We start from the raw sequence: 19,719 nt of genomic DNA on the forward strand, positions 1-19,719 counted from the left end.
CCATGAGAGAATTTTCTCTTTGAGATGTCAGTGATTTACACAGGCTAGACTTCCATGCAAGGAGCTCTGGTGGCATAGAAGTTAAAGCATTTGGCTGCTAACCAAAAGGTTGGCAGTTGAAACCTACTAGCTGCTCCACAGGAGAAAGATGGGGCAGTCTGCTTTCGTAAAGCTCCCATAAACCTCCCGTAAAGCTTCCACAAAGCTTCCAAAACCTTGGAAACCCTGTGGGGCAGTTCTACTCTGTCCTAACGGGTCGGTATGAGTAGGAATCGAGTCGAGGCAATGAGTTTGGTTTAGGTTAGATTTCCATCCAGCTTAGGAAAGACAAAAACATAAAAATTTGTAACCTACAGATGTGGTAGTTTGAACCTAAGCAGTGGTACCACAGAAGGAAAGTCCTGGCAATCTACTTTCCTAAAGATTACAGCGAAGAAAACGCTAAGGCATAGTCCTACCCTATAACAGCTTAGGAGAGAGAAAAAACAAAATGGAAAATAGATCCTCAAATAAAAATGTTTCCATCATCTTGTTGGGGAATAAGCAGCCAAAGGCAATAGAAAACTCAAATTTCTTCCATCTTCCCATCCCTAATGTGCTGGGGCAAGCCGTGGAATCACTGGCCTGCCTTAGAACAAAATCTTTTGATCTAAAACCTAACTTTAATATGATTGCCCCCCCATGCCTTTCCTCCTCCCACCCCCAAATAAAAGTCACGATCTTTGAAGTGAGCCATGCAGTTAAGTGATTCATTCTTATAAAAGAATGGTTGCCTTGGGGGGATTTTCTAGCTTGGCTTTCTCTGTCTCCTCTCCAGCACTCCAGGCCGAGGTCCGGTGCCGGGAAGGGGCAGCAGCAGCAGCAAAGAGCCCCAGGCGCGTCACGCAAGTGCCAGAGCATGACTTCAGCTAAACTGCTTCGCAAGAAGCAAAGATTAGACACATTTGCATATGAGTCAGCTGTGAGCCATTTTTTTTTTACGGGATATACAAATTTCAGTGTTATAATAGAGCGAGCCGCCCTAGCTGTAGGCTTAACAAGTCAGTGGATAAACACATCAAGCCTGAGTTGGCGTGATTTGCTCGACGACTATCGGGCAGATCAGGAACACTGGCGGCGGCCATTTTATGAAATGGGTAGATGACAGAGAAATCAAAACAAAGCCTGCTTCCCCACCTGCGTTTATCACAGAGGGCATCAGTTTATAGTGCCTCGCCTTAGCTCGGCTTGTAACTTGCATTAAAACTTAGAAAGACATTTAACTGCACTCTATTATATGGGAGCTTAAAGACTCAGGCAAATGACAAAGGTCTTTTGGGGAATCTGGCCCTGATGGCATAGTGGTTAAAGCATTCAGCTGCTAACCAAAAGGTCAACAGTTCGAACCCACCAGCAACTTCTTGAGAGAAAGATGAGGCAGTCTGCTTCCATAAAGATTTAGCCTTGGAAACCGCACAGGGCAGTTCTGCTGTGTCCTGTAAGGTGGCTAGGAGTGGAAATAGACTCCATGGCAGTAGGTATGGTTCAAGGTTGGTCCCATCCAGTAGAGACTACATTATTCTGAAAGGAATTGAGCTAGTCAAGGCTATAATTAAAGGTCCTTGGGGGGTGGGGGAGAAAAGGGGGAGCTTCTACAAAGCTTCCTTCTCCAAAGAATTTACCAATCTCAGACTCTGAATTAATTCCTTTAAGTGATCAGGGTCCTGGATTGGTTATCTCATTTTCCAGCTTGTGTTGCAATCACAGCATAGGAATAGGAGGGCAGGAAAACAGGGTCAAAAGAAGTAAGGGAAAATAGATTGCAGCCCATTTTAGGAAAGGCTATTCCCTGGGTGCAGACAAAAGAGCTGATGATCTGTTTCTGTCAAAGCACAGCCACTGAAAACTCTGCAGAGTACAGTTCTACTCTGAAACACATGGAGGGCCAAATATCAGAATCAATTCGACAATGGGTTCGTTTGTTTGTTTGCTTTTGGTGGCATAGTGGTTAAGGCATTTGGCTGCTAACCAGAGACCTGGTGGTTGGAACCCACCAGCCGCTCTGCAGAAGTAAGATTGGGCAGTCTGCATCTATAAAGATTTACTGCCTAGGAAACCCACTGTTGTTGTTGTTGTTATGTGCCGTCGAGTCAGCCCTGACTCATAGCGACCCCTCCTTGGGTTTCCGAGGCAGTATCACTACGGAAGTAGGATTGCCCAACCTTCCTTCCGAGGAGTGGCTGGTGGGTTTGAACCGCCAGCCTTCTGGTTAGCAGTCAAGTGCCTTAGCCACTATGCTACCAGAGCTCCCAGGAAACCCAATAGGGGTTGCTATAAGTGAGAATCGACTCAATGACAGTGAGGGTTTTTTGTTTTTTTCTTTTATGAGGTAATACAAATGGTTAATGTACTCACTTATCTGCTAACTGAAAGGTTACAGGTTCAAGTCCACTCAGAGGTGCCTAGGAAGAAATCTAATGATCCCTTTCCAAAAGATCATCCATTAAAAACCCTCTGGAACACAGTTCTACTCTGGCACACATGGGGTTGCCATGAATCAGGGTTGACTCCACCGCAACTGGTTAGCTTATTCAAAAATACAGCAGGTGGATTCAGGACATAGTAAGTTACCTATTAATGTAAATATGAAAGCAGAAACTAGCTTCTAAGTCCTCTGTTGTTGTTGTTATGTGCCGTCGAGTCAAACCCGACTCATAGCGACCCCTCCTTGGGTTTCCGAGGCAGTATCACTACGGAAGTAGGGTTGCCCAACCTTCCTTCCGAGGAGTGGCTGGTGGGTTTGAGCCTCCAGCCATCTGGTTAGCAAGCAAGTGTCTTAGCCACTATGATACCAGAGCTCCCTCTAAGTCCTCTACCAGTTCTGAAATTCTAGAAGGTAAGTCAGAATACAGTAAAGAAAAGGATGGTCAGGCTGTTAGGACTGTAGAGCTTTTAAGTTTCCTAGATGCCTAAGATCTAACAAGCCTAAGGCTCAGGAAGTGGTTGATTGAACTTTATTCTTAGTTGGGATCTTTTGCCATAGTCAAACCTCAACCGGAAGAACACGGGAGGTGACATCTTAGGAAGTTCAAAAGGAAGTCAGAGGATGACTAGGGTGGTTTCCTGAGGTCTGAAACCCTTGGCCTTGACTTTGTGGCAACCATTACCACAGAAACGTTTCCCCAACTGCCTCCAGTTACCCCAGAATGGCAAATGCACAGCAGAGTCTTTCCAGTGTTTGTTCTATTTTCTAATTTCAATAAACACTTAGGTTCACACATACTGCAACAGGTGGGGGTGAGGAATAGAGAAATGAATTGACCTCTACTCTTAAGCACAATTGCAGAAGACTTGAAGCATTTACTAATGAAGATCAAAGACTGCAACTTTCAGAATGCATTACATCTCAACATAAAGACAACAAAAATCCTCAAAACTGGACCAATAAGCAACATCATGACAAACAGAGAAAATACTGAAGTTTCATTTTAGTTGGATCCACAATCAGCGCTCATGGAAGCAGCAGTCAAGAAACCAAACAATATATAGCACTGGGTAAATATGCTGCAAAAGACTTCTTTAAAATGTTAAAAAGCAAAGGTGTCACTTTGAGGATTAAGGTGTGCCTGAATCAAGCCATGGTATTTTCAGTCAGCTCTTATGCGTGTGAAAGCTGGACAATGAATAAGGAAGACTGAAGAAGAATTGATGTCTTTGAGTTATGATGTTCTTGAAGAATAATGAATGTGCCATGGACTGCCAGAAGGATGAATAACTTGATCTTGGAAGAAGTACAGCCAGAATGCTCCTTAAAAGAAAGGGTGGTAAGACTTCATCTCACATACTTTGGACATGTTAATAGGAAAGACTAGTCCCTGAATAAGGACATCACATTGGGTAAAGCAGAGGTCAGTGAAAAATAAGATCCTCAGCTAGACAGACTGACACACTAGCTGCAACCCTGGGCTTAAACGATTGCAAGGACGGCACAGTACTGAGCAGAGTTTCATCCACAAGGTCACTGTGAGTCAGAACCAACTTGACGGTACCTAACAACTTAACCCTCAGGAAGCTGACCTGAACAAAACCTCAAACCAAAGCCTTTCATTATTTCATTTCTCAAAAGCTCATATTAACAAAACTGGGGGGGGGTGGGGGGGGGGGGGAAGGAAGGCATTGTTGTTTGACTTTGTTTCTTTCCCAAAGACCTACTTAAACTCCAGTGCCAATGTTGCCCCAAATCCAACTCCAGGGAAGAGCACATCATTTGTAACTGATGTCTAAGCTCCACTTCATAGATCTAAACAGATCCAGAAGTCTGCACCCAAGTCAAAGGACAACATGAAACCCTCTATTCAACTCAATAGTATACTTATCCCCATGGTGTACATGCCAGTGTACCTATTTGTGAAGAGAGAGTAATTTGAAAGACCTCCTCCCACACTCTCAACATGCTATCTCTGACTTGGTGTAACCTTGATTGAGAGTCATGCATAGCCTCCAGATGAATCCAATTTTAACTAAATTGTTAAAATTAGATGCAATTCATGTGAACATAATTCATGATGAGTAGGTATTCTGCCTGATGGGAGAGTTCAGATGAGCCATCAAGGTCAGCCTTAAAAACTGATGAAATGGTGTGTTTGGGGATTCTAGAAATTTCCAATTGCTACCCCTCCACGCAGAGACCATGATGGCAGGTTCATTTACCCTGGAATTCTACTGTTCAACAGTTTTCACCTCAGCCAAATGCAGTTTGTTGAAATTTAAATATAGCCCCCTCTTCCGTAAGTATACCTGTGATGGTTACATTTGTGTGTCAACTTGGCTGGGCCTGGTTGAGTGGCTGGGCAGCCCCATGATGAGACTGGCAATCAACTCCATGGTGGAATCTACTGTGAGCAGCTGAGTAGCTGCCTTAGATAATGTGGTCTGCTTCCTGCATATAAGCAGAAGCCTTGGGGAATGGTCTTTAGCCTATGGCATGCTTGGAGCTACATGTAACTGTGTCATTGTTCAGTTGCGTGCCATGATCTGCCGACCTGGGGACTTTCAATGGGCTTAAATTAATGGCCTGTGGTTTGGTAACATCGGGACTGTGCCTTTTTCCTTGTCAACCTTGGGTTTGTTAGCCTCAGCAGCCACTAGCTGCCTGAGTGAAGAGATGCCTGTAGCTTCAGTGAGCCAGGAGCTGGAGGCAGAGCTGAAGCCCAAGGCTGAGGGACTTTCACCCAGCCTCTAGAGTTTGGCACTTTGAACTTGGACTTAAAGCCTCCAAACTGTAAGGGAATAAACTCCTGTTTGTTAAGGCCATCCCATTTGTGGTATCTTCTTGTCAGAGTGACACTAGGTAACAAAAACAATACCAAAGTATGAATAATTTGATTTGAACATATGAACAGATTGACAGGTAATTTCCTAAGAATAAGATTTTGTTGAAAAGAGAGGAAAGAGTGAACAACCTTGGAGAGTGACTCACTTCACTGGAGACAAACACTTTGCTAGAGGCATCCCTGCTGGTCATTTTCAATATATGAATATTGACTCAAAATCAAATCTCTTATAAATGGATAACTCCACTCCATTCCTAGTCTTTTCATGAGAAAGATGCTAGCAAAGTGGAAGTGTGGAGTGCTGGTAATTCTCATTAATTCTCAGTAAGCTCTTGCATTAAGCATACTCAACCTCAGGACAACTTACCGATAGGAAGGTGATTGGTGGTTGTCATGGAGATCTGGGCCCTGCAGAAAGTTTTGCTGTCCAACAAATCTGCGCCAATGAAAAGATAAAGGGAGTGAAGAGGCCCCTCCTTATAAAGTTGTGACTGTAGCATAGAATAAGAATGTAAAAGGGCCTTAAGTGTTGGAGAGTTAGTTACCTACTGTGCTACCATAGTTGGTGTCATATAAATAGTTTTCTTCTTTCCAGGTGTTCATGATGGAAGGATCTACAAAGGACAGAAGATGGGACACCTCAGCAATCATTTTGCCTTAACTCACTGCTCATAAAAGAACACAATTAGGGGGTAGTTCTCAGAGCTTTTGTCACTTGTTGCTTTCTAATCTTGTCCCATTTTTCTTCAGTTTCCAGGGGAAAACAGACTTTGCTATGGCCCTGGCTATGTGTCTTATATCTTTCACACTTTCAGGCAAGCAAGATAAGTTACAACAGTAGGATCCTGTCCTAGACCAGTGATCTGGTTTCCTGGGAATTTTCTTAGCCTGCACATGGCAGTGGTTGGTCCATGGGCTTGGGTTGTCTTAACATTCTATTATATAATCACCAGAATATTTTTACACCAGGAAACAAAAACCTTTTCCAGGACAAATGAATTTACAATAAAGGGTATGTGTGTGTGTATATATATATATATATATATTTCCCCCCCCCCCTTGGGAGAATTAGAACTGTTTCTTTCAGAAAATGTCTGTTCTGTCTTATCATAGTTTCTTCATTTTTTAAGTCCAGAGAGAGTCTCACCTCAAGTTGGAAGACAGCCCCCTCCCTCCAATGTTCCTCCAATTAGTTTAAGGGATGACATAAAACTCTCAAAACAAAATTAAGGAGAAGAAGGGGAACAGAGTGTTAGAAAGTCACACAAACAACTTTTAAGAGTGGGCACCATTGCCTCATCTCAGAGGAGAAACCATCTCTTCCTCTCTCTCACTTCAGTGTGCACATTAAGCACGTCCCACTCTGATTAACTGTTCAGATTTCAGATTCAAAGGAAACTCCCCTTCACCTGCCCCAGATGAAGCCCAACTCCTACATAACCCCCAGATCTGGGCTGCTCTCCAACAGAAGCATTTTCGTTCCTGGCTGGCCAAGAGCTGTAAGATCTGGTGTGAGCACTCACCTCGTCCCTATAAGGAACTTCCTGCTTTCACCTCTTCACAGATCTTGGCTACTCTCAGCACCCCTCCTGCCCAGGTTCTGAATCTTGGGGCCCAGGTGGTAAGCTGCTGGCCGAGTTCATTTTGTTTTTATAGAGTAAATGGTATAAACCCTGACTCACTGGCTAAGTCCTCCTGTTTATGACACAGGGATTTAGCTGGTATTCTAACTAATAGCTACATGTTTGGACACCCCAAGCACAATCTCTTGGGGTTACACCCTCTCTCCTTGTTTGGTCACCTCATACACCTGTTGTTGTCTCTGAAAACAAACTGAACCAAAGAGGTCGGGGGTGTTGGCCCCTCCATGAGCCTCTTCTCCCCTCCTCCCAGGGTGGACCTTCTTCTCCACCCTTCAGCTTAGCTTTTCTGAACTGGCAACACAAGAATGTCTGGATGGTCAAGGAGGAATTATCAAGTTATTTGGGACCTCTCCAATATCACCCCTAGCTGTTCTATTGGGGTATCTGTTGAGTCACTGAGGGAAAGGGGCACTATCCTTTCAGATAAGTCCTATGTCCATCTTTAGGGCAGTCAGGCCTACAGAGCACAGACCATCCAGGTAGCCCAGCCTAGCAGGGCTAGGAAAGCCTAATTAACATACTTAGCAGCTACTGTTTTTGCTTTAATATGATAGGCCAACCTCCTTATAAAACAGTAAATAATTACATGGGGCCAGTTTTGGCCCTAAGTGACTCACAAATCAACCCTAGGTCAAGTTCTGTCCTTAGTGACTGCACGCAACCCTCAAGAAGGCCTGAGGCAAATTAGTGCCACATGACTCCCAGTCTTAAGGATGTGGACATAGGAGTGGACCCATGAGCAGTGGCAAATTTTAGACAATGCAGCTGCACAGTTTATCATAGCTCATGGGCTTTGGGGACTTGCACAACTCTCCCTAGACTGAGAGGTCCTAAGCCAAAGGTCAGTATGCAAGGAGCTCTGAGTGTTACAAGGCCCAGGGCAGCAACTTCTCCCCTGAGGGCAGTTATTGCCCCCTCCAAGTCCAACTGACTGACATAAAACCCCCAGCGAGAGATTTAGGACAGGGGAAGGAAGAGTGATTAGGAAGGGAAAAGAAAAAAATTAAATGTAGCTAATGGAACTATAGACCCTGCTCAGAGTCCAGAATATTAACTTTCTTATAAAAGTGCACTAAAAGTTTGGTTCCACAGCTGCCTTTGGACATCATTACTAGAGCTTCCTTTTGGGAGGTGAAGTAGAAGAGGAGACATTTTCTATTCCTCTCCTTCTTCTCTGCTTTTTTTAACTTAGCCAAGTTCAACCTCCTCATTCTTTCTGGTAAGAAGGAGGCCCACGTTAGATACTGCACTCTTACTAGAAATGGACCTGGATGTTGCCTGACCAGTAGTGACCAGAGGCAGGGGAAGTGGGCAAGGGGGAGGCTCATCATCAGTCTATACATCAGAACTAGCTGGCAGTCACCAGCCCCGATGTCAAGAGATAAGGCTTATGGTAGAGAGTCCCATTGAAGACTGCCAGAAAAGAGACCTCCCTGGGCTCCCTATCAAAACACTGGGTCCATCCTGCTTCCAAGCTCTCTATTACACCCTTTCCAAATTGTTCTCCCTAGGAATTTGCCTAGCCAAATTGGCCTTCTTGGTCTTCTATTACTCACCAGTTTGTTCAGTCTTTACAATGACATTGTGTGTGGACTGGAACAGGTCACTGCTGCACTGGCCTATGAGGGACAGATTGGGAAAGTCAGAAGGGCCTATATGGAGCCAAAACTTGATCCTTAAACAAGGACAGAGCTGGCTTCTTTGAAGAGCTTTGGCCAATCTCACCACCTATTGGCCTCTGTTTGCTTATGGGAAAGGGCTTCCTTCTCAGCCTTTGCAAACTCAAGCTTGGAGTCCTGGCCCTGGAAGATCAGATGTCTACAACACCCACATCCAGTGAAATTATCTGGAATTGCATCCAATATGGAGGAATAGAGCTTCAGAAGTCAGGAGAACAGTGTTTCCACTACCAGTTGTGAAGCACTTCACTTTTCCGGATATCAGTTTTCTTATCTCCAAATTTAGGGGCTTAAACTAGATAAAGTCACTAAATGGCCCCTTAAGTGTTTTGCAAGACTAAGATCTGATACAAAATGAAGATAAAAATATGGGGAAACTATTTTAACTAGCTTGCTTCTTCTTTGATATTCAAGCCCATGTTGATTAGTGAGTTCCAGGGTGATACAAATGTTTAACAGACATGGCTGCTAACTAAAAGGTTGGCCGTTTGAGTCCCCCCAGAGGCTCCTTGGAAGAAAGTCCTGGTGATCTACTTCCAAAGAATCAGCCATTGAAAACTCTAAGGAGCATAGTCTACTCTGATTTATGTGAGGTCACCATGAATTGGAAGCAACTTGACAGCAACTTTTTTTTTTTTAAATCTTGATTAAAATCTAATAGCTATTCTGGATAAATGCAATAAATTCTTCCTTTATTTATGCCCTCAGCACACCACAGTACTAGCAGTGCACACCACACATCCTTGTGTTTGCTTTCAATGTCTCTCTGATTGTATCATATATCAAAGCACATAAAGACACATGAATGAATCTAAAATATTTTTCCTTCCCAGACAGATTGTAAATATCTCAGAATAAGAGGTCAGGCCTTTAGCCATTCTGACCCTCCATTTCCACATCTGTAAAATGGGTACAAAAGTAGTTCTTTTTCTCATGATTTCATTATATAAATCAATTCACTTAGCACACCAGCTATAAGCAAAAAATAATTGTAAGTTAATATAATGTCTACAAAAAATTCAAACAACAAAACAGGGGTGAGGAAACTGGCTGGTCATTAAGCATTCAGAGGCAACAGCAACATATGGGGTCAAATAAATCACAGAAGGTCAAGGATGACCACAGCACCTCCCTGGCCTCCTTGCCTTAGGCTTCAATCAGAGCAAAGTTTAAAGGAGTGGATTTAATTGGAGGTAGGGAGGTAAATGTTTTCAATTCTTCAAGTGTAAGTCTGCTCTTTCTGAAGATTCCTAGGGGTTATTTATAGAGCCTTGTTTGGTTTGGTTCTAATGAAAAGAGAAAAATAAAATAAAAAGTGAGCTACCACTGCTGTGGGGTGAGTGGGAAGAAGGGAGTGCCAGGGAACTGGATGAGGTCATCCAAGATGGCCACCACAGCTCCAGGCTCCACAGACAGATGGCAGCCCTTGTCAGTGTTGAAGGCAGCTGTCAGATTGGGATCTGGTGCCCAGCCCTGGAAATCATGCTTCCCAACGCCCAGCTACCTGCCCGAGCCCAGGTTCTGCTAATATGATGGACCTTTTCCAATATGGACAGGCCAGCTCAGTATTCTGAAACACAACTGCTTTATAAGATGTCCATAACTATCAGAGGAGCTAGTTTTTTGTAGCCATTATCAGGGGAAAGTGTTAAAGACTTTTTCTGCAAGATGACTTATCTGTCCTCCTGGGTCTTATAAGTATAGAGTTTGTGCATGTTTAAGGACAGAATTTGGGATGGTGCCTGTCCATGTGCTAAGTGAGGCTTCAAGAGAAATATTTGGGGTTTTAAAGTAGCACCAACCCCAGAAAGCACTGTAGAAACATCTCTCAGGGGTCCATACCAACGTTCTAATTCTTGCTTTGAGTTACGTACGTTTTATGAATCTGCTAAAATATTATGAGCCTTATCTCCTATAAAACACAGACATAGATCTAACTCTGCATGTCTTTTTCTTACCCTTAGACCCTATCGTAACGCCCCTGGGTGGCACAAGTGATTTGTGCTAGAGTAGTAACTGAAAGGTTGGCAATTTGAACCCACCCAGTGGCTCCCCGGGGGAAATGACATGGCAATGCACTCGTATAAAGATGACAGCCTAGGAAACTCTATAGGGAAGTTTTACCCTGTCCTATTGGGTCAATATGAATCATAATCAATTCCACGGCACACAACAACATGATCGTCTTTAACAAGCAGTGCTTGCTGAGAACTTTAACAAGTGAGCCATCGGGAATTAAACTATCAAACTCTGTTACAAGCAAGGGAAAGAAGATAAAATTTTCTGAAAGCAGTAACTATTCTGTGAATACCTAGTAGGTCCTTGTCTCCTTGAAAATTAACATTGCCATAAGGAGTGAATTCAATAAACAAATACACTGATATTTATAAGGGATTAGATACACATCACACCCTAGGCTTCACTCCCATTCTCTCACCTCCCTTCTACTTCCCTGTCTTAGGAAACAGTAATTTGGAGGTGAGATGAGGAAGCCTGCTGGTCTTGGAGCCTCACTCTTCCCAGCTGACTCCCAGCAGGCAAGGGGTGTGATAGTCACCATTCCACTTGAGATGCTGCAGGTTGCTGTAGAGGAGCTGCCCCGCCGCCGTCCCAGCCGCCCGGGTGAACTCCTGCAAACTCATGCTACAGAGGTGCTCGCCGTTGATGTCAAACTCCTGGAAAGGGATGCAGCTGGCGTCGAGCTGGTTGGTGTCCAGAAGGTGCTGGAGCCACTCCCACACCTGGTACTTTGTCCAGTACTGAGGGTGGATTTCATGCCACTGGCCTCCAAAGAACCCGCTGGATACTGCAAAACAGGAAACCGTCCCTTAAGTGACTACGGTTGTGCCTGGAAATAATCTCAGACGTAGAGACACACTGCCGCCCTTTGAGGTCATGGAACACACCACAGTCCATGTGCATCAGTGAAGGAGGGGAGCACGAGACAGGCTCTGGAAAAGGCTCGCAGAAATGTGCTTCTTTTCCTAGTTGTAGCAGGGGCCAATCAATTAGCCTCCGTACACCTTCACATTCTCCTAGCATAGTAATACTACCCCTAGGAGTTTGGGAGGAAGCCCTGGTGGTGCAGTGGCTAACCTCTCAGCTGCTAACTGAAAAATGGGCAGTTCAAACCCACTCGGTGGCTCTCCACAGGAGAAAGATCTGATCATCTGCCCCCATGAAGATTACAGTCTAGAAAACTCAATGGGGAAGTTCTACTCTGTCACATGGGGTCACTACGAATCAGAATAGACTCAATGGCACAAAACAACAACAGGTGCTTTGGTGAGGAGGTTACAAGTGCTCTGAGTATGTTCAGAAGAAGTACTATAACAGCTAAAGTGTTGCTATAGTTTTGGTAATTTATCCACACCAAACAAAATAATCCTCTCTCTCTGTCTGTCTGTCTCTGTCTCTATCTCTGTCTCTCTCTCTCTTTCTCTCTCTCAGCCTCCAGCCCTAGCTCTCTCTTTCCTATTTTTTTCTTCTTTGTTATACACACATACACATACATACCTAAGACTCAAAACATTTATTTTTGACCAAAGATGAAGACTGAGATTGAAGTTCTTTTGCCTGCAGTGCCTTTGCTTCCCACCAAAGTGGTCCAGATTATTCATCTACTAACTGTGCTGATACTCCTCCACCCTCTCCCACACTAGTTATTATAGCTACTGTGATGTCACTAGGAGCTCTGGTGGCATAGTGCCTAAGGCACTTGACTGCTAACCAGAAAGCTGGCAGTTCAAACCCACCAGCCACTTCTCAGAAGGAAGACTGGGCAATCTACTTCTGTATAGATTTACCACCTTGGAAACCCAGTGGGGGTCACTATGAGTTGGAACTGACTCAATGGCAGTTGAGTTTGGCTTTTTTTGAGTATGATGTCACTGCCCTGCTTAGTTACCTTCAGTAACTGCCCATTATTAGGTGCAACTCTACCCAGCCAGGCATTGAGGCTTTTTGCTAACTATTCAAGTGAACTTTGGTTTTTGCCCTGGTTCTGTGCTGTTCCTTTAGCCCAGTTTATTTTCTACTTATCACTCCTTATTGAATTCCTACCCATCTTTCAAACCCCAACCACTGCATAAACCCATCACTGATCCCCAACCTTACTGCGAAGGCTCACACTCCTCTGAATCTCTAGGAGACTTGCTTGATATTTCTCCTAACGACTTTTGTCATGGTTTGCTTTTCATGACAGTGATTTGGCAGATAAGCCTCTGTGTACTGTCTTATTAGAACTTGTAAATTGTATGCATGTGGTCATGGAATCCACCTTACCTTTCTACCTCCTATAAAACCTGCCTCTGAGTCCTTGTTAGAGTTGGTGCTCACTATATATTTCTTTAATGGAATTTTTTGCTGAAGAAGAAATAACAGGAATCCAGAGGAGTTATGACATACATTCACAAGGTGCTTAACTCAAATACCAGTGAAGATGTGAAGTTCATTTAAGCCAAATATATGGCTGAGCACATTTTGTGCTAATGATCTATGCATATGCTCACTTAGGAGTACATCACATGGAGTCCATAGCTGGCCTTACATCTTGGGAGATACCTCTTGGGGCTAAGAGAACTCGTTGTTGTTGTTGTTATGTGCCATAGAGTTGGCCCCAACTCATAGCGACCCCTCCTTGAGTTTCCGAGGCAGTATCACTACGGAAGTAGATTGCCCCATCTTCCTTCTGAGGAGGGGCTGGTGGGTTTGAACTGCCAGCCTTCTGGTTAGCAGTCAAGTGACATAGACACTATGCTACCAGAACTCATAGTCCCCTTGAAAACAGAAACGAAAGGGAAGAGCTCTCTTCCAGGTAAGGTGAGAGGTAGAGGCCATGTTGTTGTTGTTGTTGTTATGTGCCGTCAAGTCAGACTTGACTCATAGTGACCCATCCTTGGGTTTCTGAGGTGGCATCACTATGGAAGTAGATTGCCTAACCTTCATTCTGAGGAGTGGCTGGTGAGTTTGAACCGCCAGTCTTCTGGTTAGCAGTCAAATGTCTTAGGCACTATGCTATCGGAGCTCTAGGGTAAGACATGATTGCACCCCACCAAGCTAAAACATAGAAAATTCAATTAAACGTGACACATAGATATTCCCACAAACTCAAAGATGGACAAATAAAAGATACCATAATGCAATGAAACTGTTCCTAACTCTTTTCTTCAGGGTCATGCTAGATTAGCACTCCTTAAATTTGAATATGATTGCAAATCACCAGTGACTATTATTAAAATGCAGACTCTGACTCAGTGGGCCTGCACTCCTAACCAACTCCCAGATGATATCGATGCTGCTGATCTGTGAACACACTTTGAGTGGCAAAGTGCTGAAGAGCTCAGAAATTTGTGACTCCCACCAAGCCCACTGTCTGGCCCTCAAGACCCCAGAGGAGAGAAGAGGCGCTTGTTTCCATTTTTGCTCAGAATCTGCTCACTCCTTCCAAATTTCAGAAGCACTAAGAGCAAGAAGTCAAGTTCATTTAGAACATGAGGGAGAAAACCATTGGCAATACTGCCACTCACAGTGTATGCCTCCCCACTCATACCTCTTTGCCAAGCAGAAGCATCCCTAACCTCTCATCTTGGGCCCTGAAGCAGAAGTCAGCATGGGAGGTGGGGCCAGGGATTGGAAAAACCTAATCCAATATTTTAGTTTAAAGAAATATTCTCAAATGTACAAACAATAGAGCTTAGATTTATCTAGAGTTTAGATGTTTCCATCACCCCTCAGTTTCTTGGCATAGTGCCTAAGGCACTTACTTGACTGCTAACCAGAAGGTTGGGTTCAAACCCACCAGCCACTCCTTGGAAGGAAGATGGGGCAATCTACTTCCATAGTGATATTGCCTCGGAAACCCAAGGAGGGGTCGCTATGAGTCAGGTCCGACTCAATGGCACATAACAACAACAAGAACAACACACATTTCAGGATGGAATATATATTTTGTGGCTCACCAAGTCTTTGATCTTATTTTTAGATAAAATAATTGTGTTTCTACAACTATGTAACTCTTGATTTGCATATGAAAGGCAAACTTTAAATAACAAAAAAAAAAACCAAATAAAAACACCTCTCTGCCTTTGAGTCAATTCAACTCAGAGAGACCCCTCCTTGGGTTTCTGAGGCAATATCCCTATGGAAGTAGATTGCCCAATCTTCCTTCCAAGGAGTGGCTAGTGGGTTTGAACCACCAGCCTTCTGGTTAGCAGTCAAATGCCTTAGGCTACGTCACCAGAGCTCCCAACTCAACAACAGACCCGAAATAATTTCTTCTCTAAACTTAATGTGATCTAATTAAAGTTGCTGATACTATACCATATTGAAAATTAGAAGAACCAGAGAATTCTGTCTGAAGTTAACTGGAAAGACTCTGCATCAGCCAGTGGACCTATCGGAAAAAACACTGAAAATCTGATGAGTTCACCTATTCTCTGTTAGTCAACTGATCTCCCCTTCCTCATCAGGTGTGACCAGATGTTGGGGGTTTTGAGGTCTCTTGAAGTTAAATAAAGTTACTCCTAATTCTACTCATTGCTAAACATATTCCTCCAACCTTCTCCAAAGAAAACAGGAGGAATAATACCATCTTAACCTAGGGTTGAAGGGCCTGGGGATCCCAAAGGCTTTCCAGTCTGGAGAACCTTCTGCTCCATTTGGAATCATCTTTCTAGGTGTCCATAGGGAGTCCTGCAACAGAAAATGTAACTGCTCAGGAAGGGCAGTGGTTTGGTGGCATGGCAATCGATGATAAGAAGCTCACTTGTTTCAAACTTTCAACTAGCTATGTCTGGCTGGGATTATAAACTAAAAGAGGTAGAGTTCCACATGCATCTGCTGCTATAACCCTCCCACTATCCTCTTGCTCTGGTGGCACAATGATTGAGCCCTAGACTGCTATCCAAGAGGTCAGTGGTTCAAACCCACAGCCACTCCATGGGAGAAGGATAAGGCAGTCTGCTTCTGTAAAGATTTACAGCCTTGGAAACCCTATGGGGTAGTTCAACTCTATCTTATAGGGTTGCTATGAATAAGAATGACTCAACAGCAACAGGTATGGTTTTCTCACTCCTGCTTCTCAGACTCTGCTCACCAACAGGCCATTTTCACTTTTCCAGGGAAGCAAGAACAGCAGAGTCTCTTGCTCAAGGATTAGCAGCAGATCTGGGATAAAATAAGCCCAGAATTTTTCCAGGCCATTTTATGCCCAGTGGTCTGCCTAACTTGACGGCCTTTACAATATATTTGTCATTTGGGATTTGGGGCTGCTGATTCAGCAACATCTTTATTCAGTTCAGCTTCTGCAGGAAACCATAGGCTTGATCACCAAACCCTCTATAAGCCCTACCACCGAGACCAAGATTATATCTATCTACTTCCTCTAGTCGATATAGCTAGATTAGAGCACCAAAGGAGAGCACCTGGTATCCCAACAAATCTCCTCTTCCCTTACAAAGGGAAGGCACCAAATGATCCAATAAAAAGGCTAAGGTGTTACAGCCTTCTCCTCCTCAAGCTCTACGGTTGTGGTGTGCACGTACACGAATGTGTGTATGCGTGTAGGCATGTGTGTGCACGCATGTGTACAGACAGACAGGCACACACATCCACACGCACACACACCCCTTCTCTCTTATCTTGTCTTAGTATCTCAACCTAACATTATTAAAATGTTCAACAGGTAGCCTTCCTTTTGGGCATCTCTTCTACAGCATTCTCTACCAGGCTGCCAACCCAGCGCCTGGAATATTGAGAGGAGAAGACAGAATATCTTAAATGGGCTTCCTTTTCGAGCCCTGGGGGCCAACTGGAACTCCAGCTTCAGAAATTGTCTCCATTCCCTTTGGTCCCCACACCACCCATTAAACAAAATTTGTATATTTTCAAAAATTAAGTTGGGTTCGGAAGCATCATTAGAACAAGAGGAGAATGGCCACAGGAATGACATGACATCACCTGAGCCCCTTACCATTGCACGTGGAGTAGCTGTCTGTCCAGGATGGTTGCTGGTGCAGGAGGTTGTTGCTGGGGTTGAGATTCATTACACCACTTCCTTCCAGAATCATGATCTGTAAGGGCATCAAAAAATCCGCTTAGTCGGTCGCTCTTGGACAAACATTATTTGAGAGTGTAGGTCGTAATGTTCCCTTCAGAAGAAAAAAAAAAAAGAAGAATTCGTCCTTTCACCTATACCTCCAAAACATGTTGCCACAGCCTTTTCAGTAAAAGCAAAGCTCATTGGCAATTAAAAATTTCCAGGTTCGATGTTCATATGCATGAGACAAGTCTTTACAGCCACCCATTCATAAATGAATAATCTCTGATCAGGAATGAAGTGGGAGGAAAATGCAGTACCTGCACTGGGCGAGGCTGGCCAGCACCCAGGTGTTTTACAAAAGTGAAAATACCAAAAGGATTTTTTAAAGTGCAATTTAAATCAATGAAAATCCAAGCCAGTAGAGGCACAGAGCCAGGACCTATGCTGATACTCTAATCTGAAATCAGTCATTCCCTCATCCCAACACACCCAAGCAGCCCTGCCCTGCGCCAGGTCCCTTCTGCACTGGGATCTGACATGGGGCGGGATGGTCATCTTTGGGCCTCAACCATCCTTCAGCCAGAGTCTTCAAGTGTTTGGCTCTGTGATAGTATGAGGAATCGACTAGTTTCTCTGACTAGGACACTGCCCCTTCTCCTCATACCTGGTAAAAATTGTAACTAGCTTTTTCTTTCCATTTAAATACCAGGCTTTGACACTGACCTAAAATGGATTTTCTCAGGCTAAGGGAATAAGAGAAGTAAAGGACCCAAAAGAGGAGTCTTTCTTCCATGGGCCTGTCTGGATTTTTTTAAAAGAAGGTAAACATTTTGCACTTTAAAAATACTCTCTTCATGTCTGCCTTGAGCATTGTCCTTTTTTCACAGAACTATCTACATGGAATCAAATTGATAACAACAACTGGAAAGGTTAGATAGGACGCTTAGAGGGCAGTGAGTTTATGTTAATTATGGAAGAATAATTCAGAAAAGGAGGGTGAGAATGGTTGCACAGCTTGAAGAACTTAATATCACTGAATTTTCCATGGAGAAATTATTGACTTGGTGTATGTTTTGCTGTGTATATTTTCAACAATAACAATAAAAATAAAATAAATTATTAAAAAGAAAAGAGAGGACACCCTCTTCAATGCTCCAGCACCTATAGTGCCCCTACTCTTGAGCCAGGCATCCTCCATATTTCAAATCAAAGCCCCAGAAGTGGGTTTAATCATTCAAAAAAGAGAAGGCTGTTCCCAGAGGCTACTGGCCATTACCTAAGGACCTCAAGGGAAACTTGCTCTTTATAAAATGTTGGGGGTAGAGAGAGAAGTCTAGCTTTATATCAGTGATCATGAAAATTCTTCTGCCTATTTTGGGGAAATCTTACTTCCTTGGGCTGTCATCCATGTTCCCAGGATTGTAATTGCTCACCCACAGCAGTGCCAGCCCTTGAAACCCTTACCCTTAATTTAGCTGCTGGTCCTTTGGGTCTGTGTAGAGCCTAAAGTGGCAGAGAAGAGGTCTGAGGAAAGTATGGAACCCACTCCCACTGCTCTCAAGTCAATTTTGACTCATAGCCATTCTATAAGACAAAATAGAACTACCCCCATAGGGTTTCCAAGGCTGAAAATCTTTACAGAAGCAGACAGCCACATCTTTCTCCCATAGAGCAGTTGATAGGTTTGAACTGCCAACCTTTTGGTTAGCAGCTGACTAATTTAGCCACTATGCCACCAGGGCTCCCTAAGCATGGAAAGCGTAAGGATTTATTTAACAAATATTTATAATGGTCCTATAATGGGCTAGGCACTGATCTAGGTACTACAGTGATTAAGAGTTGAATTAGGCTGGGCATGAAACATTCATGGTCATTATTAGCATCATCATCACTGCTGTTTGGTAGATAATTAGGCCTGAGTCCAGCCTAAGAAGAAGGTGGAGAAAGAAAGGTAGGGCAGAATGGTGGACATTGAGACAGTGGAAAGACCACTGGTAGAAGAGATGAGAGCCAGATTCTGTTTCCTGGCACTCCATGTAAGAGTTTCAAACTTGCTTCCAACTTTACACTTACCAGCTAAGATTAGTGTTAATTCAGACAACTAAATGGGTCCTTAAATTCCCTTCCAGAAACTTCTTTGATTCTCATCCTCAGAGAGGGACAACAAACTCAAGTCAAACCTTCCTCTCATTTTCACACTAACTGGGTGTTTTCCAATCCAGCAATTGCCCTAATTCTAGAGCAAATGCCCTAAAGCTCAGAAATCAGATTGGGGACTTCAAGGCAAAAGAAAATGCTCCAAGTCTCCAGAGGGGGTGGCTAGGAGTGGGAGACATGACCCAGTCTCTGTTTGCTCAAGGCTGGGTTTGTTCCTTGCCAGCATTTGCTCAACCACAAGCAGTAGGAAGGTTACTATTTAACCCTGACAGGGAAGCTCAGTGCCCAGCCCTTCTGCATGAAGGGATTGGCCCAACAAGCGTGGGGAGGATGGGCAAGAAAGGCTCCCTGCAAATCTTGCATGCAGGTTTGCCCACAAGGCTTTCAAAGTGACCATTTCAGTGGAACTAAGACCTGTCCAGGGCAACTTTGAGCTCCCTTTCAGCTGGCTCAGGATTTCTTCCACTGTGTGCTTGGGTTATTGTTCATGGCCTCCCAGAAACAGGAGCAGGGTGGTGTGAGGTAAGCCACTAGGCTTTTGAGTTGGGGAGATGTGGGTTCAAAACCCACTCCTCTTGCTTGCTGTGTATAACTTGAACAAGACAAGTCTATCTAGCCCAAAATTTTCTGGTCCTCATTTTTCTCAAGTGTAAAATGGGAACAATACCAGACTCAAACGATTGTGAGAATCAAATGAGGTCATATATAGAGAGCTTAGCAGGTAGTAAGAAAGAGTTCAATAAATGTTCAGAACAATTTGGGCCAGTTCTCCGCTTGGGGTCAAATACCCACAAACCCCTTTGCTCCAAGCATCATTTCTCATCATGACCTTCTGGAAGTGTCCAGAACAGCTCGAAACACACAGAGCATCCTTCAGAACTGCAATG

General features: G+C 43.8%; 1 protein-coding gene across 1 annotated transcript in view; it reads right to left on the reverse strand.

Annotated features, from left to right (window-relative positions):
* EHF (ETS homologous factor) overlaps nt 1–16,706 on the reverse strand; it is a 21,636-nt gene extending 4,930 nt beyond the window's left edge. Inside the window, exons 1-5 of the mRNA XM_007943309.2 lie at nt 16,607–16,706; nt 11,192–11,440; nt 8,512–8,574; nt 5,858–5,926; nt 5,680–5,748 (exon numbers count right to left, since the gene is read on the reverse strand). Coding sequence (XP_007941500.1) covers nt 5,680–5,748; nt 5,858–5,926; nt 8,512–8,574; nt 11,192–11,440; nt 16,607–16,703 — 547 coding nt within the window. The 5' untranslated portion in view covers nt 16,704–16,706. The remainder of the gene's footprint in view (nt 1–5,679; nt 5,749–5,857; nt 5,927–8,511; nt 8,575–11,191; nt 11,441–16,606) is intronic.
* Nucleotides 16,707–19,719: the final 3,013 nt, after the last annotated feature.

The sequence above is a fragment of the Orycteropus afer genome, unplaced genomic scaffold, assembly GCF_000298275.1.
Source record: "Orycteropus afer afer isolate SDZICR_OR568_19922 unplaced genomic scaffold, OryAfe1.0 scaffold00103, whole genome shotgun sequence".
NCBI classification, from domain to species: Eukaryota; Metazoa; Chordata; class Mammalia; order Tubulidentata; family Orycteropodidae; genus Orycteropus; species Orycteropus afer.